We start from the raw sequence: 20,822 nt of genomic DNA, 5'->3' as shown, positions 1-20,822 counted from the left end.
GGCCATCCTACAAACAACATATCCGATAGATATCCGAGTCACGGCAAATTTTCCGGGGGCCCTACCTAGTCTCCCGTGGGCAGGCCCTAATAGAAGGACAATCGTTGCTTCTGTATCAGACGGAGGTTGTATATCCGAGGCACAAACGAGTCCACAAGATACTCCCGAGTCAGTGGGCGACGAATTTGAAAGCATTAATGCTCAAGCGCTCATGCGCAAAGCTGTCTTCACTAGCCAAACGGTACCATTGAATGAATGATTTTTAACAAGTTTTTACAGCCATTTGCAGAACGCTAGGCCAACGCAAATACACGGCGGTGATTTTCTATCTTCGATCAGTTATACTTAGGACTCGATTGGGCTCTCGGGCTAAAGCTACGTATCGTTCTTGAAATTGTTGGAATTGAAACCTCGACACCACAAATCTCCCGCAGTTGATCTTGCATTTCAGTGAGGAGAATATCTGGTTGTCGCTCGATACACGCCTCAAGGAACTGAGAAATCACATATAAGTGATACTGAGAGTAGGCAATAGCTCACGTTTACATCAAGGCTGTCGAGGTCCGAGGATGCGGGGTTGACCTGCACAAACCGGTGTCCTCACGAATTCACCAGTCTCCCGATACGTCTTCCGAACGTATCACATTGACCGCTCACTGATCCCAGTGTAACGATGGATCATTGTCCTTGATATTTAGCATGGATATGTACTAGTCCCATAGTGGATCGAGATTGATCGATGATCTGTTGTTTGCTCCGTTTTACTTAACTTTGATAGAGATATGGGCTGCTGAACCTCTTATAGTGCACCTTGTCAACTGCTGTAAGCTGACTCCATGGATACTGTCAATTCTCCGGGGATACGTTCCTCCAACCCCTCATCCACCTTCTTACAAAATCCACCACATCCGCTATGCAATCCATGCTGCACGTCCTTTTTCTCCCAATACCTTTCTAGAGCAATGCTAATGGTACGTGTTCTGCGCTTAGATGTGTCTATCCTGACTTTGTTAGGGCAGAATAAATCACCTTGGCCCACTTTTTCGTAACATCCGATGCTACTACCATCATCAGGGAGGGCAAAGTCATTCACCCAATAGCTAAGCTCCTTGTCATGACCTCGTAGGCTCGAAAGTCCGAGATTTGTTCTCCATTCCATTCTTATCTGCTTATCAACTTAAATCCAGATGGGTGACTCTACCAACATGGTCATTATTCTCCTGCTCAAGAAATCGGAAAACCTTGTCTGATGGGCCTCCACTCCGGCAAAGTCTGAATCAAGGGATACAAATTCGCATGCGCCAAAGCCCTCGGTGAACTTGAAAGTGAGTTGCTTCCTCATCCTATTTACGTTTTCTCATGAAGCGGCGCAGATCTGTTGACGTTTCCCCTTTCACACAGGAATCCCTTATCACAACCCTCAAACCTGTTTTACTCGCATCGAGGAATAACAACTTAAAAGGGTATATTCTCCATCCCATTACCTTCTACATCTACTAATTATCACTGAATAATCAGACCGTCAAAGAAATCGGCGATTCAGGCATCAAACTCATCATCGCAGGTACACTACCTCAATCACTTCAACATCACTATTTTCAAAGTCCTCTCCAAATTCGACCTCCGCCGCATAGCTCGTGTCGCCAATGCCACGCCTCTCGCATGCATCAGTGCACCCACCCTAGAGGAAGCTGGCTATGTCGACATCCTCGAGGCGACGGAGATCGGTAGAGACCACGTCGCCGTCCTCCTGCCGGCTAGGACGGGTATCGGGGACACACAGAGAAAACACACACATTGACGATCGTGCTTAGAGGGGCGATGGCCAACCATCTCAACGACCTCGAGCGCACCATCGACGATGGCGTTTATGTGATCAGATCCTTTATAAAAGACTCGCGGCTAGTTCCTGGTGCAGGTGCGACGGAGCTGTGAGCTAGGCAAGCGTGTTGAGGCATACGGGAGCGAGATGAGGAAGCTGGCTGTGAAGCGGTATGCTACATCACTCGAAGTCATACCTCAAACGCTTGCTGAGAATGCACTGGGAGGTGCTGAGGGTAACGAGGTTCTCAGTCAGTTGTGGGCTAAGCACGAACAGAAGGGTGGCAAAGTTTGGGGCGTCAATGTGAACGTAAAAATATGCTTGCCGCATACCCCGAAATTCGCACCCATCGATCACCCGCTACTTCCAGTGTGTCCTAGACGCACGACCGTCAGTCAGGCAGATACTCGACTCCATAGATACTAACGACTGCTCAGGTATACGTTACCCCGGCTCCTCCTCCTATCACCACATCCGCTATGCAATCCATGCTGCACGTCCTTTTTCTCCCAATACCTTTCAAGAGCAGTGTGATGGACGTGTCCTGCACTTAGATATATCTATCCTGACTCTGTTAGGGCAGAATAAATCACCTTGGCCGACTTTTTCGTGACATCCGATGCCGCTACCATCATCAGGGAGGGCAAAGTTATCCACCCAGTAGCTAAGCTCCTTGCCATGGCCTCGTAAGCTCAAAAGTCCGAGATTTGTCCTTCATTCCATTCTTATCTGCTTATTAACTTAAATTCAGATGGGTGATTCTATTAACATGGTCATCATCCTCGCAGGAAAACTGCTCAAGAAATCAGAGAACTTTCTCGTGATGGGCTTCCACCCTGGCGAGGTCATCAGAGGATAGGAACTCATATGCGCCAAAGTTCTCGCGGAACCTAAAAGTGAGTCCCTCCCTCATCTTGTTTACGTTTTCTTATGAAGTGGCGCAGATCTATCGACATCCAGCCTACTGTCCCCTTTCACGTAGGAATCCCTTATTACAGCCCTCAGACCCGCTATTGCATCAAAACAATGCGGTTACAAGGACGTATTGTTGTCACATGTGGCAGAAGCCTCGCTCGCAGTCATGCCCAAAAACCCAAAGAATTTCAACGTCGACAACATGCGCGTCGTCAAGATCATGAGCGGCAGCCTTTTGGGCAGCAAAGTCGTTCAAGGGATGGTATTTGGTCGCGAACAGGACGGTAATTCTACCCAAATCCTCGATACAGCGTTCACACTCACATCCCCTCCCAAGGTATCATCAAAAAAGTTTCAGGCGTGAAAGTGGCCGTCTTCACGTGCACTCTCGACATCGCCCAAACCGAAACAAAAGGCACCGCCCTCCTCAAAAACGCAGACGGAATGCTCAATTTCATGTGCAGCGAGGAACAACCACTCGAAAGGGTATGATCTCCATCCCATTACCTGCTACATCTACTAACCATCATTCGATAAACAGATCCTTAAAGAAATCGCTGATTCAGGCATCAGAGTTATCATCGCAGGCTCATCCGTCGGCGATCTCGCCTTACACTACCTCAATCGCTTCAACATCGTCCTCTCCAAATCCGACCTCCGCCGTGTAGCTCGCGTCGTCAACGCCACACCTCTTACCCGCGTCGGCACACCCACCCCGGAGGAAGCCAGCTACGTCGACATCTTCGAGATGACGGAGATCGGTGGAGACCGCGTCACCGTCCTCCGTCAGCTCGCTCCCGGCGAGGACGGGCATCAGAGCCGCGCTGAGAAGACGCGTACAGCGGCGATCATGCTTAGAGGGGCGATGGCCAACCATTTCGACTACCTCGAGCGCGCTATCGAGGCTGCTACTAGGATGATACAAACTGCGAATTAAAGTGATTTGGGGATAATGCAAGGAACCTGAACTACGCCGTCAACGGAAATCAATCATGCTTCTGTTTGCACGTCGGAAATCAATTGATCCCTAAGGACGCCGTTGATACCCAGCTTGTCGAGCACTTCCTGCAAGCATGCCATACTAATGTCGGGGTGCGCGACATGACCTTGATCTCCCTTGACCTCCCTTTTCAACACTATGGCAGCATCAACAAATCTGCGAACTTCAGGGCTGACTGACTGATATGCGGCCATGGTCACCGTGTCGGCCCTAAAGTTGTAGTAGAGTTCCGTGACTGGATAGTATAACGCGAGTCAGATGAACTTCGAGTGTGGTGATATAAGACATACAGTTGTTGATGTCTTTCGTGCTGGCAAGGTCAAACTTCCTCTCGGCAGAAATTTGAGTCCAAGCTATTTCTCCGAGCGCTGACGGCAATCAGCAGCGTTGCAAGTGGTGGGCAGAAATATAAACCTACCTTGAAATATGTCCTTTGCAACTTGCCGTTTTGTCATGGTTGCTTTTTGGGCCTCCTGTCGAGCTTGCAAAGTTCCTACTTGTATCTTTAGCGTCTCCATCTCCTTTACGAGGTCCTAAGCCCACCAGATTAGTTACACACTATTAAATATTTCAAAACTTACCTCAAGGGTCGGTGTTTGTAAACAGTACTTCACATTTGCAGGTTGTCCCCACACACCAGGCCATACTTTGTTGATAGTGTATGATTTCAGGTTTCGGCACAACAAAGATAGTATCTCCCTGAGTGTCCTTCTGGACCTGCTGACAGGTATGTCCTTCTCCATGGGAGCTTCTTGGAGGTTGATTTCGGGGATAGCATTAGCGAGTTGGGGAATCTTGACCGGATCCAAGGCAGCCTCCCTGCCTTTTTTTTCAGTGGTGACAATTTTAAGAACAGTCCTATCAGATCTATAAGTGGTTGGGGCCATGGTGTACTCTTAAAGCAACTTGGATCCGAGGATAGGAGACAACTGGCTTGCTGAGCGCCAAACACGTGGTCACGTGGCCTTGAGTGACGGAAAGTACGTGTTTTTGGTGTTTTATATGGATTGAAATTTTGAATCCATTGAATTCATTCTCTGCGACCCTTCAAAGTTATTGGCGGTGTCAGAATTGATTTTATAGCGGCTGCCTTCGTCAACACGGAAGCCATGGCTGTGTCTCCGTGAACGAAACCGTGAATAGCACGGGCAAGGTATTCTTTCGAGTTGGATGCGTTCAAAGGTGTAAACTTGGTAAGGTCTCCCGGTGTCAGTACTAGTGTGACTGACGGTGGCAGCGATTCGAAGACAGGCCCCGCGGTAAAGCCAGATATGAATTCATCTGCGCTGGAGACACAGATGAGAATTGGGTGTTACTAAGAGGTTCCGGTCAGCAGCGACGAACTCGAGGGACGATGAATTCCTGAATGTGACAGCTATTGGCCTTAGGTGCCACCTTGCGGCACATAGCATATACCCTAACACGCCCACTCATCACCCTCACTTCCAACCGGACAGCTCCATCGTGTCACTGTGCGCTGTCACGCGCTCTTCTGTGTCCTTTTTTGAAACACAGACATGTCTTACCGCACCTTCCACGATGATGACAGCGCCCTTGTCGATCGTGCCGTGTACGAGACATCTTGGGGCTCTGTAGGGACGTGGGATATGAGTCCCCCAGATTGGTAGTACTACGAGCGAAGTATGATACACACTGGCAGTGAGTGTTTCCCTTGTCTTTACAAGTTGATTTGACAAGACACGTGTCAAACGCATGTCTTTCTACACAGATCCAACCATCTGGTCGCACCTAATAAGATGACATATCTATTACAAGTGCTGGCAGGTTGGCCTGCGACATCGTCTGGAAAACATACGATCCAACAGCTCAACTCACCAGCATCAGAATGGTATGCGCACATAACCGCTCAGAACTCGGGTACGCGCTCGGAGATAATACGGATGTCTCGCCTTAGACGAACTTTGGGGTCATTTTTCGATTCTCTTCCCCACATTCCTGGAGACAAGGGGGTGGTTTCTTCCGAGTCTCACTTGCAAGCGTTACAACTGATCGGGTGTCTTGGACAGCCTTTTAGCACATTTTTACTAGCTCAGTGAAGCAGCCTGATGGAGAATACAAGAGAATCGTCACAGATTGCCACATCATTACACAATAAAAGACATCGTTTCTGTTCGTGGATGACAGGGCACTTGAAATATGCAGCAAAGTTTTGAAGAACAGAGGTGGCTAATTCTGAGTGTACCTTGACGGTGGCTCGGTACACGGATGCTTATCCAGTTGTACTGGTATCGTACGTGGGCTCACAGAAGGATAAGAGCTCCTAATGGTAGTATCAAGCTCGGCCAGCCAGCCGATTTCAAGGATACTGACATCTGACACATGGGAGATGGGTTGTGCCGTCTTAAAACAATCGTGCTCTGCACTTGAAATTTGAGACATGTGAGTCTTCAATTTTCCTCCCCACCGGCATGATACCCTTTTCTCTCAACTTCATTTCCCCATCAGAGTCATAGTACCTCACTATCTGACTACTTCAAAGTTTTGACCGCGAATTCGAACAACACCTGAACCCATATGGTACTCGCTGGGATTGAATCCTAAGGTTCATACTTTCTTGTTTCAAGCTCACGTCTGGCAGTGGGCTCGTTACAAACTCTTTTTCAGGTGTCCGCACCAGGATTGCCTTACATCTGTGGTTTTATAGTGTCGGTCCCCTGCCGACTGTATGCTCAGTTCAACCACTTGTCATCCACTACCGTCTAGTTTGCTCCACACCACCATTACTCATTGCATTCGCAATATGCTGACTCTTGACCATATTTGAGCTCGATGGTATCCCTCATACTGAAAAAAAAGATGTGATAGATATCCCACCTGCCGTAAACCCTTATCCGATGATCTATGCCTTCCCCAGCTTTATATCAAGGAAGTCGTCCTCGGAACGGGATCATAGGCTCTTATGCTGTCAATATCTTTACACCTCGTTCATGGGGTTCCTTGGAGAATACCATAACATTAAAGGTCATGCATCACCGATCCATTTTCATAAAGTTAGAACAGTGACGATGGTCAACTCAAATCAGTCATCAAGTTAGTATTAGCATACGAGAACATTCAGCACCACCCCTCAGGTGGTATCATTATAATACAGGCGTCATATATAAGTGCAAAGGTGGTAGAGGTCGGGTGAACTATTCTGCAACATCAATTTTGATGGAACAACCAAGTGTCTCAATGCGTGAGATCGAGGAGCTACATATATATACTGGTTTTATTTCGAAGAAACTCGTGAAACGATGAATATGCATCCATCATTAAGCACTTACCTAATTAGGAACACTGGTTCAAGTGATCATTCCGCTGCAAAGTACAACAGTTACTGTCACGGTCTGTATATCCATAACCTGTTCGCGATCGTGAGCATACCCAGCTGTGTGAAGTCTTTCAACTCTCTCAATATATTGCTCTGCTTCCTATTCACGACCATCACTCCGAGGTTGACCACACATTTAGACACCACCTTATACCTGGATATCCTGGCGAAGTTATCCAGTCATCCCGAGACAGCTTACAAGCCAAACACAGTTTTGGTGGCCCATACCCCTGCTGATGCCAGCTCCTCGTCCCTCTCAGAGTACAGAAGCCGCACGCGCCGCTGCGCTACAGGCTGAGTTTAATGAAAAGAAATGGGTGTGGGTACCAGACGAGAAAGACGGTTATCTCGCTGGCTGGGTACACCAAGAAGATGATGAGACTGCAGAAATCATTATGTCCTCTGGGGGCGAGGTATCTTCATCTTAACTTCTTTCGTAATGTGCCAATTGCTGACGCGAAACGCGTCAGATTCGTCGAGTCCCTTTGTATGCACTCTCCAAGATGAACCCTCCCAAGTTCGATCGCGTCGAAGACATCGCGGATCTTACATTTTTAAACGAAGCGAGCGTCGTGCATAATTTCCGTCTAAGGTATGGATCCGGAGCTATCTATGTGAGTCCTCTTCTGTCAGCGATTTCTTGCGCACATCCATGATCATCCTACTTGGCACACCTACTGAAATGCACCGAGTAGACATACTCTGGCTTATTCTTGGTCGCTATAAACCCTTACCAGAACCTGCCGCTGTATACAGACGCAATTATATCTCAGTATCGCAGTAAACGACGGGATGAGAACCCTCCTCATATCTTCGCGGTTGCCGAGCGCGCATGGGTTAACATGGGGGAGGAGCGCGAAAATCAGAGCATTCTTATAACGTCGGCTATCCCTACATTTCGGTGAATCATACAACTAATTCGCCGTCCACAGGGGAGAATCTGGTGCAGGAAAGACCGAAAGCACGAAGAAAGTTATACAATACCTGTCTGCCATAGCGACTGATGCGCACCCGCGCCATCCTTCACATTCACATTCTGCTTCTATGGCATCTTCATTCCCCGCATCCCCACCTTCGGGTTTGCCAAGAAGAGGCTCTTTCCATGCAAAAGCTACTCATGTTACGTCTAACAGCACTGGAGGCGCCAAGGGTCGCCTGGGCCTGCTAGAGCGACAGATTCTTCAAGCGAATCCTATCCTTGAGGCATTCGGTAACGCGCAAACTCAGCGGAACAACAACTCAAGTAGATTTGGGAAGTTTATCAGGATTAGTTTCTCTCTGGACGGGAGTATATCCGGGGCGAACATTGACTGGTACCTGCTGGAGAAGAGTCGAGTAGTGGTTCGCAGTGCTGCAGAACGCAACTTCCACGTATTTTACCAGTTACTATCAAGTGGAGGATCATTAAAAGGCAAATTTTTAACATATCCTCTCCCCACTTGTTTTGATATTCGTGCTTCTACAGACACTCTTCTGCTGGATCGACCTCTGGATGAATATGAATTTCTCAACAGAAGCAGGCGAGAGGTTGATGGTGTCAACGATCGCGAAGATTGGGACGCTCTGATAGTACGTTTCGTGAATGCGAAGTCTTCGATATCCGAATAACACGCTCCCAGAATGCTCTTGATATTGTTGGCTTTACGGTCGCCGAACAGTTCGACCTTTTCCGCATCGTCGCGGCAATTCTTCATATTGGCAACATCGACATCCGTTCTACGAAGTCGGACGATGCGTTCATGCCAGATCCTTCCCAAGCTGAGCGTGTCTGCCATTTGCTAGGTATTCCCATCGCAGAGTTCACGAGAGCTATATTACGGCCTAGGGTTCTCGCTGGACGTGAGTGGGTCACGCAGGCGAGGACGGGGCAACAGTCTCTTGACGAACTCGCGTCCTTGAGCAAGTCGTTGTACGAGAAGTCCTTCGGTGCGCTGGTTGAGCGCATCAACCGTGCGCTAGATCGTCCGTCCTCTAAGTCGACGTTCATCGGTGTTCTCGACATCGCTGGCTTCGAGATCTTCGAAATTAATACGTACGAGCAATTGCTCATCAACTATACCAACGAGAAACTGCAACAGTTTTTCAATCACCATATGTTTGTCCTCGAGCAGGAGGAGTATTCCAGGGAAGGCATAGAATGGGATTACGTGAACTTCAAGCTGGACTTGCAGCCGACCATCGACCTCATCGAGAGTAGCGGGAACGCCATTGGCATCCTCAGTTGTTTAGACGAGGAATGCATCATGCCCAAAGCCACCGATCTCACGTTCACGGAGAAAGTCCATTCGATCTGGAGCGGAGATCTGCGCGGAACTGAGCAACCTCATCCAGGTCGAACGAAATACACCCTACCGAAGTTTGAACAAGGCTTCATCATCACGCACTACGCAGGCAGAGTCGAGTATCGCACCGACGGGTGGTTAGAGAAGAATAAGGATCCCCTCAACGATAATCTCACACGTGTACTGGCGTCATCGTCGGAACCTTACGTGGCCTCGCTCTTCCAAGATTTTGCTGGCGTCTTCGCCGACATGCCCCCATCTTCCAGCGCCGGGTTCTCCGCAGGGAAAAGGCGCCCCATCAAGAGGGGAGCGTTTAGAACAGTGGGGCAACGGCACAAGGAGCAATTAGCGCTCCTCATGGCTCAGTTGCAGGCAACACAACCACATTTCGTGCGTTGCATCGTGCCAAACGTCAATAAGAAACCTGGAAGGGTGGACGTGCCTCTCGTCCTCGATCAATTACGTTGCAACGGTGTTTTGGAGGGCATTCGCATAGCGCGTCTTGGTTATCCCAATCGACTTCCTTTCGTCGAGTTTCGCCAACGCTACGAGATCATGACTCCAGGCGTTATTCCTCGTGGATACATGGATGGTCGCAAATCGTGCATCCGTATTGTAGAAGCTTTGGATCTCGATACCGAGTTGTTCCGGGTGGGAACGTCCAAGATATTCTTCAAAGCAGGAGTCCTCGCCGATCTCGAGGAGCGGCGGGATGCCCTTCTATTCGATGTCTTTTCGAGACTACAGGCCGTTGCTAGGAAGTTCTCCGCACGCAGACAGATGAAGAAGGTTCTCAATCGTGCGGTGGCGATACGAACGATCCAGCGTAATGCTCGCGTGTACGGGGAGTTGCGAGATTGGCCATGGTGGCAACTGTACACGAAAGTAAGGTGGCTCTTGTTTATTTCAAAGTAATTTTTGATCATTTTAAACAGGTCCGTCCATTGCTCGCCGCGACACGAAACGACGAGGAGCTCAGAAGGAAAGATGTTGAGCTGCAACTTGCGAAGGAGAGAGCGGAGCGCGATCAACGGGAACGGGAAAGCCTAGAGAACGTGAAGATGACTCTTCAGGCGGAGAAACGAAAGATCGTCGACGAGTTGGAAGCAGAGCGTGCGCTTGCCCTCGATAAAGATGCCATGTTAGACAGAAGCAAAAAGAGGGAAGCAGAACTAGAAGAAGAAATCGTTGCCTTACACGCCGACCTCGACGTCCTCGATTCGCAACTGGACCGTGCCCTACATCTTCAGAAGGACGCCGATGAGAAACATGAAACTATGCGCGTCGCGTTCGATCAGGCTGCGGAGCATCTTGTCCGCATGGAAGGTCAACAAAATGAATGGCGGGCTAAAGAGGCGGAGCTTTCGGACATTGTATTAACGCAGGAGAGCAGCATGGTTCAGCTGCAACAGGAACACCAGGCTCTCCAAAAAGCCAATGAAGACCTCAGAGCCCTTGTTTCGCAGCACGATGAAGATTTGGCGCGTGTCAAGGAGCGTTCTGAGGCTTTAGTGAGCGACCTGCAGGTCAAGCTCGGTGTGGAAATTCGGTCTAAGTGAGCCTCCAAGCTTACCGTGATCTTTGGTCTGATGTTTCGCGCAGAGAGTCGCTCGGCAGCAAGGTCGACCAACTGGAAAGAAGCTCAAGTTACCTCAAACAACAGCTAACAGAGATGGCTCGTACATCCGCAGAGTATTCTGCTATGGTCCAGAACAAAGAGGACCAAAATTCACAGCTGCTTACCACCATCACCGCATCCGCCGATGAGCGTTCTCGACTGCAAAAGGAGATCGTCGAACTCCACGCCACATCTGACAGACAGCGAGCAGACATTCATGCTTCCAGGGCCGATGTAGATCGTGCAGTTTCCGCTAAGATAAAACTTCAAGGCGAGCTGGACGAACTCCGCGCAATCATGGAGACCAAGACCTCCGAAGACGCCCGCCGGCTCGAAGTTGAGAAAAGCAAAGAGGAAGAACTTGCCGAGCTCCGCCGTCAGTCTTTCCAGTTACACACGGAACTCAGCGTTTTACGGGAAAACGCTCTCGACAAGGAAAGCAAGCTCGTTACCGAGCTAGACGAGATGCGTCGTCAGCACAAGCAGCTGGATTCAGCTCACAGCTCTCTTTTGGAGCGCGAGCGAGGCTTGAAGGAACGGACGTCGAAGGCCGAGGCAATGGTCGTGGATCTGGAAAAAGCCAAAAGAGTGGTCGAATCAGAACTTCAGGCATTGCGATCCCGTCAGATTGAGTCGGATGGTCGGTTAGCGGATACATCGAGGGCGAAAGAGGTGATTGGGCAATTATTTGCATTTACTGGATTGGATGGATCTTACTTCTACTTTATCAGATCCTGGAACGACAACTCCACGCTGCTCAGACCAAATATAATGAGATCGAGGATGCGGTTTTGCAGATGGAAAGAGATGCTCACGCTGGCGAACGCCAGTTGGAAACCTTAAAGAAACAACTAGAATCCGAATCAGCCAAGTGCAAGAACCTTCAACACGTCATGTTAACTCAGAGAAAGGAGTACCAGGAACGCATTGCAAAGCACGACCATGATCTTAACAACGCAATCACTGATCTCAAGAATCGGGAGTGGGAGCTCAAGCAAATGGAGAGCAAACAAGATAAAACGATTGTCGAACACGTTTACGTTCTGGAGAAGGCCAAGAAAGTAACCGATCAGCAACTGAGAGAGGCGCAAGAGCAGCTGCAGAAGGACGCTGTCTACATTCGGTCTTTGGAGAAAGCCAAGGCAAGCCTCACCCGGGAGGTAGAAGATTTCGCCAGGGGAGGTGGGGTGGACCAGGCGGAGCGTAGGGCCTCTGAAAGGGCTGCTTATAAAGCACTCGCCAACGCAGAAGCAAAGGCTAAAACAGAACGTGCTGAATCCTCTGGTAAACCTTGGACTCCTCCGCCCTGAACAATACTGATCGCCAAGATAGTTCGACGCGCCCTCACTGACTTGGAAAAGACTCATAACGATTTAGTGGCAGAAAAGAAGACACTCGAAGAGCATTTCCAAGACACTCAGCGGAGGCTCCGTGAATTGGAGGTTCAGATCGAGGCCGAAGATAGAGAATCTTCTGAGTTGGGCATTCACAGGCACCGTTTAGTACAACAACTGCAAGATGAACGTCAGCAGCATCAGAAAGACCTCGCAGAACGTGATTTCGCCAGCGACCAGACGCGAAAGAAATATCAAGGTTGGTGACAACTTTCGTAAAAGATCCTTTCTAATGAAAAGCTGCAGCTGAACTAGCACAGTTGAGCGAAGGTGCGTGACTAGGAAACTTTGAGTGTACCTCACCGAACCGTATTCATCCCAGAAATGCAAGCGCAGCGAGACGCGATGACGAGGCTGCGAGAAGATAACCGCAAAATACATTCCGACTACGACGAGCTGCAGCTAAGATTCGATGACGAGGTCTACAATGGAGGTGCCTGGAACTAGGGAGAAAGACCGGATGGAAACGAAGATTGCCGATTTAACCAAAGCTTTTGAATCATCGACTACTGCTCAATCCGACCAGCAAGCGCAGATCGTGTCACTTCACTCACAAGTTCGAGAACTTCGAAGCGTTCTCAATGATGCTGAGGCGGACAGGGCGATGCTACAAAAGGCACGCCGCTCTTTGCAGGCGGAACTTGAAGGCATCAAGCTTGACCATGTCGATGCAACGAAGATGACTTCAGATCGAGAACTGCAGAAGCTACAGCTGATGAAACAAGATCTTGAGCGATCTCTAGAGGAACAAGAAGATCGTGTAGCTATGGCCTTTGACCGGCTGAAGAGAGCTGAGGCGCACGCCAACGAAAGCCAGCTGGAACTTGATCGGGTGCGCGTCGAGAATACTGAACTGGATAGAGTGAATGTAAGTACCTGAAATATGATCTCCAGCGTGCTCACTCTGTCCTCCAGGCACAGCTAGAGAAGCAGGTCAAAGACCTAAACGTCCGCGTGGTTGACCTTGAAACAAAGTCATATGTAAACTCTCCTCACCCATCCTCCACCGTCAAGCAGCTGCAGAACCGTATCGATGAACTTACTACTCAACTCAAGCAAGCATCAACCGAGAAAGTCGACTCCAACCGCCTGCATAGCTCTGACAAGGCAGTTCGCGACATGCAACTGCAGTTAGCTGAAAGTGAAAGGCACCACATCAAGTTGGAGGAGGAGCGAAAAATATCTGAGGGTCAGATAGCTTCGCTCCGACAGACACTGGACAAAGTTGTCAGTCTTACCTCTTCATTGATCATCTAGTTGCTTGGCTGATTCCACTTCATATCAATAGCAATCAAGTGAGACCGAACTTGAGCGCGTGAAACGTCGCCTAGAACGAGAGGTCGTGGATTCCAAGCAGGCAGTACTGAAGTGAGTTTAACTGGAAGGTCTTGACAAGTTGAGGGTGAAATGTTTACGTGTCACTTTCTAGCCTGCAACGTGAAGTTGAACGACTGCGCGCCCGTCTTAATCGACCGATGTCAGTCGTTAGTGATGGAGGCTCTACCCTTGCGGGCTCTGGATCTCCTCGCAAGGCAGCTCCATAGTGTTCGAGTGTTCATAATTGATTTATGACAGTCACATCTGAGATACTCAAAGTCTGTATATACCATTTCAACACCATCCACATATGTATCTTATAGACATGATCAACTTGACATACTGCCTGTGTATGATGTGCATTGGTTGAGGACTCAGCTGAACCTGATGCTCCGCAATCGAAAACATCAATATCAATGTTTTCGTCCCGGGGGCCGGCCCCGGGACGATCTGCTACACTCTCGGGAACTTGCGAATAGCTATCAAAATAAGGTTCAGCCACCGCGTTCCACCAAGTAGCTGGAAATCGTTAGATATGGTAAGCAAGACTTCAAGACTCAGTACTCCGTCATGGTGCGCTCACGTCCGCTGGCCATTTGGCTCTCTTGGTCTCATTGCTTATGTCTATGTTAGCCCAAGGAAATCCGGGATATCAAGCAGTTCATCGAGATTGCGCGGCGGAAGGATGCTTCCCGTGCGTTTATCCTGTTGTTGTACTTCAATAATACACTGACTTCACGCACTAATTTGCATGAAATTTCACGCGTTGTATTATCCATCCAGAGGCCCGTATAAAAAAAATTGCCGCAAAATCAGCATCTGGGAAGGTCCAGACTAAGTTCAAAGTGCGGTGTTCACGATACTTGTACACTCTTTCTGTGGACGACCCAGAGAAGGCTGAAAAGCTCAAGCAGAGCTTGCCCCCAGGTGCGTGATCAGATCAGTCTTCTAGTGCGTTTCATTGCCTGACGTATGGGCGCAGGCTTGAATGTAGTAGAACTCGGCGCAACACCGAAGAAGAAGTAAAACCCTTCTTTCGTCTCACACTGTAGTATGATGCATGCGTCGCAATGGAGAGGCGCCGATCGACTTATGCACCACCGACCTATGATGAATATGCATGCAGGTCACATGTACTTGTCTTATTATGAACAAAGACAGTTAGCTTTCGCCTTGCTTGACTTATACAGCCTTTGATTCATACAATCATCCATTCTATAATACCAAGCATGACGCACAGCCCCAAAAGTGTGCATGTACCGATCATTACGAAGGTTCGAAGTACCCGCTGCACTCTCCTTTCATGTGAACGGCTTCCGCGAGTTCTCAGTGCCTCGATGTCGAGGATGGTTGAGGGAGTATGAAACCATCCAGTGAAGACCATTTCCAGTAAAATTATTAGCAATTGAGATCCATCCAATGCGGGCAGGGGCAGCGAGTTGAGAAGATATAATGAAAGATTTGTGAGCTTCAGATACCTGCCCAGAGTCAGCCACACAGTAATAGTTAGTCTAAGGGACGTACTGGAAGAAATCTGCGAGTACGGGGGGTAGTCCTAGTGGTATAATTCCGAAACGCGGTGCGAGATGCGTTGTTTGAACTGATAAGAGTGAACATCAACCACCAGACATGCTTGAATTCGTGTGTCATACCTTGCTCCCAAACCTCGTACTTGGGACCACTCCAGAGCACGATGCGCTCGTCTTCAGTGCCTGCCCCTTCGTGCACCGTAATCCGTAAGATGTCTCGGTCTCCCCTCGGTTTGATGCACGACTGCGATTCCAGACACGATATTGAGGAGTCGCATCGGTTTTGCATTTTTGACAGTACGGCTACCGGATCGGTACAATACTCCTCCATTGCACTTTCAAATGACACAAAACATGATGACGATGATGCAGTATCCACGCAACACTGGTGATCATCTAAGGAGGCACTAAGTCAGGCGGGATGACGCAGGTACTGTGCTCACCGCTAAGCCGCGACGTCTCCACACACCACCCCTGCTTGTAGGCAGCTGGAGTAGGTTCCAATAGATAAGTGGACCATGCATCGCGAGATGAGTTCAACGGAAAATCGTCAAGTGTCGTCAGGAAAGATCCAACAGGAAGATGCATGCTCAGAGGGGAATCCTACAGAAATTCAGCAAGGATAGGGAGGTCATCATCTTAGGACCATACTGACTGCCTCAACATGCGTCACGATTAACCCTCGGGTAAAAACATCTTCGTACCCTACTAACAGTATCCGTTGTCCGATACCAGACCAGGCTGCAGCCAGTAGAATCAGCCAGAGCGTCAGGTTATGAAAACAGCCTGAAGTAATGACCCGTAAGCGATCGAGTGAAGACAATTCCTCTACCCTTGCGGAAGGTAACATCACGAATGCGGCCGGGGAACATTAAGGTTATAGATGCTCCTGCTGCTAACATAGGAATCCGATGACTAGGAAAAACACGAAGCTGCTGGCTGAATGGAATTGTGTAGTATGTGAGGGAGAGACATACATTGCTGCAGTGATGGCATGCCCACTTTCATGCACAATTTGACTGATGCAAAGGGAGAGTAGAATCAGCGGTAGGTGTTTTAGTGGAACGGTCAAGCCAGGGATCTACATGCAATGAAGTGAGTGCTCGAGATATTTTAACAAGTTACTGGAAGCGATTCACGCATATGCATTGCAATTAACTCACAATTGGATTAACAGCATGCGTGACTCTAGAATATGTCGTTGCGCGAGTCACGACCTCGACAGCTCTCTTCAACAACGACGTTGAAGTATCTGGCGCAGTGACTCGTAGGAAAGTGGAAGACGAGAGTGACACCATAGTCCATACGAGCAGAACAACAGCAGTGAGCATTCCAAATATAACCAGTACGCTGCCAGTATCATAGAATATGAGCAAAAACTTTCTTGTCCGCAGGTAGTTTCTACTGGCCAACCGCAAAGAAAAGGTGTCATGATGAGCATTGAATGCTCGTGTCTGCACACGAATGTGAAAGAGGCTCCTTGGGATCCCGGCAGCAAGCGATATTATCCTCCTTGGCTGAATTCTGTGGAACAGATGCATCATGATGCGTAAGTACCAGTATGGTTCGCTCAAAGTGGCACTAGTACTGGTATGATTTCGTATATTAGTACATAATCGGACTCCGAGCCGGACTTCAAGTGACACGCATTTACATCGACAGCGCAGTCACAGCACTTGTGCCTCTCACGACCATGAAGATTTTCTCGCTCTCTGTCGTTCTCGCACCCTCCTCAGGCCCTTGTTCAGTTCTTAGCTCTACTTCAGATGTCTCCAGTTTCTCGTTTTACCAGAAAGGTTCCGTCAGCGAGTTCTTGACGTTCTTCACCAAGACAGTCGTGGAGAGAACTCCTCAGGGCCAGCGCCAGAGCGTACAAGAGAACAATTACACCGCACATGTGTACAACAAGGGTGGTGCAGAGCAGCTTGCAGGTGGGTCAAAGCTTCGGATGTAATGGAGTTATCGAGCTCACTTCCTTCCTCAGCTATCATTATTACTGACCAGGAATACCCCGTTCGACCTGCCTTCTCTCTTCTAACAAAACTGCTTGATGATTTCACTGCCAAAGTCCCCCAATCTGCCTTCGGAAATCCAGCATCGATATCATTCCCAGAGATCCAGACCTACATTCAGAAGTACCAGGATCCTCGGCAAGCTGATACAATTATGCGAGTACAACAGGAGCTAGATGAGACAAAGATTGTTCTGGTAAGTCTTCCTCTCATTGTGAGAATCACTTGATTGTTTTATCGGTGTGACGGTGTATTGTAGCACAAGACCATTGAGTCTGTTCTCCAACGCGGAGAGAAGTTAGATAACCTTGTGGAGCGATCGAATGCTCTATCCGCGCAGAGCAAGATGTTCTACAAGACAGCTAAGAAGGTTAGCATCTGTCATTTATGTTTGGGCGGCTCGGTCTGACAGCCTCACTAGCAAAATTCGTGTTGTGTGATCATGTAGACCATGTTTCACTTTCCTCATCATGTTTTCTCTGCGTTGCGGTTGTTGTTACGCCAAACTAGTAATACATTCGTTAGTTCTATTTTCACGCGATGTCAATGTGGCCAGTATGATGACAGGCCCTTGTGAAAGGTTGCTTATTATCATCATTGATCAAGAGAATGAGTTTAAGCTGCAGCCTGCAGCTGGAGATGCGAGCGTTATCATAGTCTAACAATTGGGAAGAATACAACATGAATTCTGACTAAAAATAATGTGGAAGCTCCGCCACATTACAGAAATTGGGAGCATTCGCAATGCATTAAGAGGGAATCGAACCCCCGGCGGGTCGATGGCAACGACCCAGGTTACCACTACCCCATTAATGCTTGCAAGATAGTAGTGATTTTGAAAAGATCTACTACGTGCTAGCTACACAGCATTTTACAGTGCGGTGCGTCCTCAGGCCACACGGATAATCGGGTCACTTTGACAAGTCGTACGATCGGTTATCCTTTTCATCGATCCCGAATAATCTGTTTCGGATCCCACTGGCATATAAAGCCAGCACGATCATGGTGCTTGCAACGTGTTTTTCATCCATATCCACATTTTTTATCTCCCATCACCAACTCATCGTCTTTCCTGTAAAATGGTATGTTCCTATCGGAATCCTATATTCTGGATAACAATATCAATCATTCATAACTTTACAGCCTGCTCACGAAGCTGTAATTGTTGCTGCGTCCCGTACGCCTGTCGGGTCCTTGTATGGATCACTCAAGACTTTGACTGCTCCCCAACTTGGCGCTGTCGCTCTCAAGCATGCTTTCGAGCAGTCAAGCGTTGATCCCTCAGTAGTTGAGGAGCTCTACTTCGGCAATGTCGTCCAGGCTGGTGTTGGTCAATCACCCGCACGTCAAGTAGCACTCGCTGGTGGCATGAAATCCGCATCTGACGCTACGACTATCAACAAAGTCTGTGCTAGCGGCATGAAGTCGATCATGCTTGCTGCCCAGAGCATAGAATCCGGCTACAAGACCGTAGTTGCCGCCGGTGGTATGGAGAGTATGAGCAACGCTCCGTAAGTGCTACAGTCCCAATCGCCACTTTGCATGAGATTTACATGTCATTCAGTTTCCTGCTTCCCCGCACGAACCCTTTGTTCGGCAAATTCGAAACCAAGGACTCCGTTGAAACCGACGGTCTCTGGGATGTCTCCAACAACTTCGCCATGGGTAACTGTGCCGAGGCTGTCGCAGTGAAGTACGAAATCACCCGAGAGTCACTCGATGAGCACGCAATCGAGTCGTACAAACGCGCTGATCGTGCATGGAAAGCGGGTGCATTCAATGCCGAGATAGCGCCTGTCACGATCAAGGGCAAGAAGGGCGACACCGTGGTCAAGGAAGATGAGGAGTACAAGAAAGTCATCTTCGAAAAGGTCCCCTCCCTCAAGTCAGCGTTCAAAGCAGGGGGTTGCATCACTGCTGCCAACTCTTCAAACCTCAACGATGGCGCCTCTGCTCTGATATTGATGTCAGCAGAGAAAGCAAGGGAGCTCGGCGTAAAACCTCTCGCCAGAGTGGTTTGTAAGTTCGACCTTCTTGTGTGACCGAACATCGTCTAACGTCGTTTTCTGCAGCATATGCAGATGCGGGTGTTGAGCCCATTGACTTCCCCATGGCTCCTGCTGTCGCTCTCCCAGAAGCACTTAGGAGAGCAAACCTGACCGTCGATGACATCGCACGTTTCGAGGTCAACGAAGCTTTCTCGGTTGTCGTCCGTGTCGCTGAAAAGCTCCTACAACTGGATCCTGCAAAGGTCAACATCGATGGGTGAGTCTTTCTACTTTGCGTTTAGAGATTGTATTTGCTAACGAGATTCAACAGTGGCGCTGTCGCACTTGGCCATGCGATCGGAAACTCGGGCTCTCGCATTGTGGTGTCCCTCGTCCATGGCCTAAAATCTGGCGAGTACGGTGCAGCAGGCATCTGCAACGGGGTAAGTGACTTGTCATTATCCATGCTGTCGCGATGCTCAAATGATATCTTGTCTAGGGTGGAGCTGCTTCTGCCATCGTTATTCAAAAACTATAGTTGTTGTAACACCTTTATACTTTGTTTGTTTCTGGACGACGTACGAGCAACCCATCTATACTGTATCTGTATTTTCCCAATAGAACACATCAAATTTCAAGCTTTGCATAACGTTGGTCAGGTTGCTATGAGAAGTTAGAACCTTGAACAAAATTCTTATCTAAAAATGTGAGGAAGTTCGATATCTTGTTCGACTCTTATTCTTCGCGCTTGTTTCTCGGCTTCTTGATCAAGGTGTCGATTCATGTTACATCGCACAATCAAGGGCGCCGTAGTTCTCGTTATCCTAGGCACCGAATTGACACAATGCAGGGCTTCCCCGGTCATTCGGGGAGCCTGAAGGGAAAAGAACACAGAAGACTCATCACGTTCCACCTTCAAGCTGATCAGCGTGGAAGTTTTCAGGTGGTTACATGATGCAGTAATCGCAGACAAAGGAGCTCGCAGCTTCTAGGTCGTGACGAGAACCCTGAGTATGGCCTGGACTCGATCTCTAGAAGGTGTTACGGCCTGAGACTCGTCGGCACCGCAGAAGTACTTAGACATCATTTCCGTGGGGTGTTGGACGCTTTGGACGGCGGCCATGCACTAGTACTGTCAAGATGTGCATGTTGTGTTGCCGTACTCCTCAGCACGTTATTCGACATGTGCAGTGATTTGACGTCATCTATCATGCTCGCCTTGACCAGGGACAAGGCCTCGTGAGGCAAGCACTGTTCGGAGTGAGGGTTTCGGCCCTGCCGACGACATAAACCGCACCATATCTGGCAGGGAGGCGGTCTATACCTGAAAGAGACACAATCAACTGATGGACGTTGTAATAATAGCTCGATGTTCATGGCCTTCCGTACGGGTGACGTTTTCGGTCATGCAGATGCACGAACCGCATCACTACATCTGGCGGTTCCGCCGTCTATACCTCAAAGGGACACGATCAGTCGTATACCTTTACGGAATAGACAGACGAATGCCGGGATAAGTATTCCTTGGTATCCATGAAATCACACCGACACTTCGTACGTAGGCGGGGGAATGACGGCGCAAGCCTGAGTAATAAATTCATCAGCGCCCAA

General features: G+C 48.8%; 9 protein-coding genes and 1 non-coding gene across 10 annotated transcripts; 5 read left to right on the top strand and 5 right to left on the bottom strand.

The window, feature by feature from the left end:
* Window positions 1–335: 335 nt before the first annotated feature.
* Window positions 336–491, bottom strand: DFJ58DRAFT_661031 (uncharacterized protein; the record flags this gene model as incomplete). The annotated part of the gene is made up of 1 exon (XM_041382187.1): window positions 336–491. A coding segment is annotated over one exon (156 nt), but the record flags the coding sequence as incomplete, so codon positions are not given.
* Window positions 492–836: 345 nt separating this feature from the next.
* Window positions 837–2,833, top strand: DFJ58DRAFT_914320 (uncharacterized protein; the record flags this gene model as incomplete). Its single annotated transcript, XM_041395378.1, has 8 exons — window positions 837–971; window positions 1,188–1,208; window positions 1,272–1,325; window positions 1,565–1,766; window positions 1,817–1,872; window positions 1,919–2,191; window positions 2,574–2,718; window positions 2,767–2,833. 7 exons carry the CDS (start codon window positions 837–839, stop codon window positions 2,679–2,681), a joined length of 849 nt encoding a protein of 282 aa, XP_041243564.1. The 3' UTR covers window positions 2,682–2,718; window positions 2,767–2,833.
* Window positions 2,834–2,863: 30 nt separating this feature from the next.
* DFJ58DRAFT_746027 (chaperonin Cpn60/TCP-1 family) lies at window positions 2,864–3,883 on the top strand. Its single transcript, XM_041387432.1, has 3 exons — window positions 2,864–3,021; window positions 3,075–3,223; window positions 3,279–3,883. Exons 1-3 carry the CDS (start codon window positions 2,904–2,906, stop codon window positions 3,672–3,674), a joined length of 663 nt encoding a protein of 220 aa, XP_041243563.1. The 5' UTR covers window positions 2,864–2,903; the 3' UTR covers window positions 3,675–3,883.
* DFJ58DRAFT_746026 (uncharacterized protein) lies at window positions 3,490–4,667 on the bottom strand. The gene is made up of 4 exons (XM_041387431.1): window positions 4,319–4,667; window positions 4,156–4,270; window positions 4,028–4,105; window positions 3,490–3,972 (listed from the first exon to the last, which is right to left on the bottom strand). Exons 1-4 carry the CDS (start codon window positions 4,622–4,624, stop codon window positions 3,728–3,730), a joined length of 744 nt encoding a protein of 247 aa, XP_041243562.1. The 5' UTR covers window positions 4,625–4,667; the 3' UTR covers window positions 3,490–3,727.
* A 2,356-nt stretch (window positions 4,668–7,023) lies between these two features.
* On the top strand, window positions 7,024–14,708 carry DFJ58DRAFT_914318 (nonmuscle myosin heavy chain b; the record flags this gene model as incomplete). Its single annotated transcript, XM_041395377.1, has 19 exons — window positions 7,024–7,484; window positions 7,542–7,685; window positions 7,767–7,951; window positions 8,004–8,640; window positions 8,691–10,238; window positions 10,289–10,908; window positions 10,956–11,643; window positions 11,703–12,255; window positions 12,304–12,564; window positions 12,612–12,635; window positions 12,688–12,798; window positions 12,857–13,233; window positions 13,281–13,592; window positions 13,654–13,733; window positions 13,795–13,842; window positions 14,181–14,220; window positions 14,316–14,376; window positions 14,466–14,609; window positions 14,665–14,708. Exons 1-19 carry the CDS (start codon window positions 7,308–7,310, stop codon window positions 14,706–14,708), a joined length of 6,054 nt encoding a protein of 2,017 aa, XP_041243561.1. The 5' UTR covers window positions 7,024–7,307.
* On the bottom strand, window positions 14,676–16,241 carry DFJ58DRAFT_400600 (uncharacterized protein). Its single transcript, XM_041380216.1, has 6 exons — window positions 16,189–16,241; window positions 15,867–16,126; window positions 15,655–15,814; window positions 15,335–15,607; window positions 15,207–15,282; window positions 14,676–15,160 (listed from the first exon to the last, which is right to left on the bottom strand). Exons 2-6 carry the CDS (start codon window positions 16,059–16,061, stop codon window positions 14,881–14,883), a joined length of 984 nt encoding a protein of 327 aa, XP_041243560.1. The 5' UTR covers window positions 16,062–16,126; window positions 16,189–16,241; the 3' UTR covers window positions 14,676–14,880.
* DFJ58DRAFT_400612 (uncharacterized protein) lies at window positions 16,216–16,959 on the bottom strand. Its single transcript, XM_041380217.1, has 2 exons — window positions 16,351–16,959; window positions 16,216–16,292 (listed from the first exon to the last, which is right to left on the bottom strand). The coding sequence occupies exon 1, from the start codon at window positions 16,753–16,755 to the stop codon at window positions 16,366–16,368; it is 390 nt and encodes a 129-aa protein (XP_041243559.1). The 5' UTR covers window positions 16,756–16,959; the 3' UTR covers window positions 16,216–16,292; window positions 16,351–16,365.
* On the top strand, window positions 16,792–17,922 carry DFJ58DRAFT_790402 (snare protein YKT6). The gene is made up of 4 exons (XM_041390265.1): window positions 16,792–17,142; window positions 17,196–17,419; window positions 17,483–17,593; window positions 17,645–17,922. The coding sequence occupies exons 1-4, from the start codon at window positions 16,905–16,907 to the stop codon at window positions 17,669–17,671; spliced, it is 600 nt and encodes a 199-aa protein (XP_041243558.1). The 5' UTR covers window positions 16,792–16,904; the 3' UTR covers window positions 17,672–17,922.
* A 46-nt stretch (window positions 17,923–17,968) lies between these two features.
* DFJ58DRAFT_t98 lies at window positions 17,969–18,039 on the bottom strand. The gene has a single exon. It is a non-coding gene; the product is annotated as a tRNA-Gly (tRNA).
* A 94-nt stretch (window positions 18,040–18,133) lies between these two features.
* On the top strand, window positions 18,134–19,858 carry DFJ58DRAFT_703764 (Thiolase, N-terminal domain-containing protein). The gene is made up of 6 exons (XM_041383659.1): window positions 18,134–18,305; window positions 18,367–18,734; window positions 18,788–19,242; window positions 19,296–19,488; window positions 19,543–19,654; window positions 19,711–19,858. The coding sequence occupies exons 1-6, from the start codon at window positions 18,303–18,305 to the stop codon at window positions 19,747–19,749; spliced, it is 1,170 nt and encodes a 389-aa protein (XP_041243557.1). The 5' UTR covers window positions 18,134–18,302; the 3' UTR covers window positions 19,750–19,858.
* The last annotated feature ends 964 nt before the right edge of the window (window positions 19,859–20,822 follow it).

This window comes from Suillus subalutaceus, assembly GCF_016647625.1.
Source record: "Suillus subalutaceus strain FC151 chromosome Unknown DFJ58scaffold_58, whole genome shotgun sequence".
Lineage (NCBI taxonomy): Eukaryota > Fungi > Basidiomycota > Agaricomycetes > Boletales > Suillaceae > Suillus > Suillus subalutaceus.
Note: the sequence above shows the minus strand (reverse complement) of the source record. Positions and strands in the feature narration are given on the sequence as shown.

Bases quoted from the DNA above. Each gene is read 5' to 3' on its own strand.
- DFJ58DRAFT_746027 (XM_041387432.1), top strand. From the start codon at position 2,904: ATGCCCAAAAACCCAAAGAATTTCAACGTCGACAACATGCGCGTCGTC. The intron at 3,022-3,074 runs GTAATTCTACCC...TCCCCTCCCAAG, and splicing joins ATTTGGTCGCGAACAGGACG to GTATCATCAAAAAAGTTTCA. The intron at 3,224-3,278 runs GTATGATCTCCA...TTCGATAAACAG, and splicing joins AGGAACAACCACTCGAAAGG to ATCCTTAAAGAAATCGCTGA.
- DFJ58DRAFT_746026 (XM_041387431.1), bottom strand. From the start codon at position 4,624: ATGGCCCCAACCACTTATAGATCTGATAGGACTGTTCTTAAAATTGTC. The intron at 4,271-4,318 runs GTAAGTTTTGAA...TGGTGGGCTTAG, and splicing joins TACAAACACCGACCCTTGAG to GACCTCGTAAAGGAGATGGA. The intron at 3,973-4,027 runs GTATGTCTTATA...TATACTATCCAG, and splicing joins CACGAAAGACATCAACAACT to TCACGGAACTCTACTACAAC.
- DFJ58DRAFT_400600 (XM_041380216.1), bottom strand. From the start codon at position 16,061: ATGTTACCTTCCGCAAGGGTAGAGGAATTGTCTTCACTCGATCGCTTA. The intron at 15,283-15,334 runs GTATGACACACG...CACTCTTATCAG, and splicing joins GTACGAGGTTTGGGAGCAAG to TTCAAACAACGCATCTCGCA. The intron at 15,161-15,206 runs GTACGTCCCTTA...GACTCTGGGCAG, and splicing joins GTACTCGCAGATTTCTTCCA to GTATCTGAAGCTCACAAATC.
- DFJ58DRAFT_400612 (XM_041380217.1), bottom strand. From the start codon at position 16,755: ATGATGCATCTGTTCCACAGAATTCAGCCAAGGAGGATAATATCGCTT.
- DFJ58DRAFT_790402 (XM_041390265.1), top strand. From the start codon at position 16,905: ATGAAGATTTTCTCGCTCTCTGTCGTTCTCGCACCCTCCTCAGGCCCT. The intron at 17,143-17,195 runs GTGGGTCAAAGC...TTCCTTCCTCAG, and splicing joins TGGTGCAGAGCAGCTTGCAG to CTATCATTATTACTGACCAG. The intron at 17,420-17,482 runs GTAAGTCTTCCT...GGTGTATTGTAG, and splicing joins ATGAGACAAAGATTGTTCTG to CACAAGACCATTGAGTCTGT.
- DFJ58DRAFT_703764 (XM_041383659.1), top strand. The intron at 18,735-18,787 runs GTAAGTGCTACA...CATGTCATTCAG, and splicing joins GAGAGTATGAGCAACGCTCC to TTTCCTGCTTCCCCGCACGA. The intron at 19,655-19,710 runs GTAAGTGACTTG...TATCTTGTCTAG, and splicing joins CAGCAGGCATCTGCAACGGG to GGTGGAGCTGCTTCTGCCAT.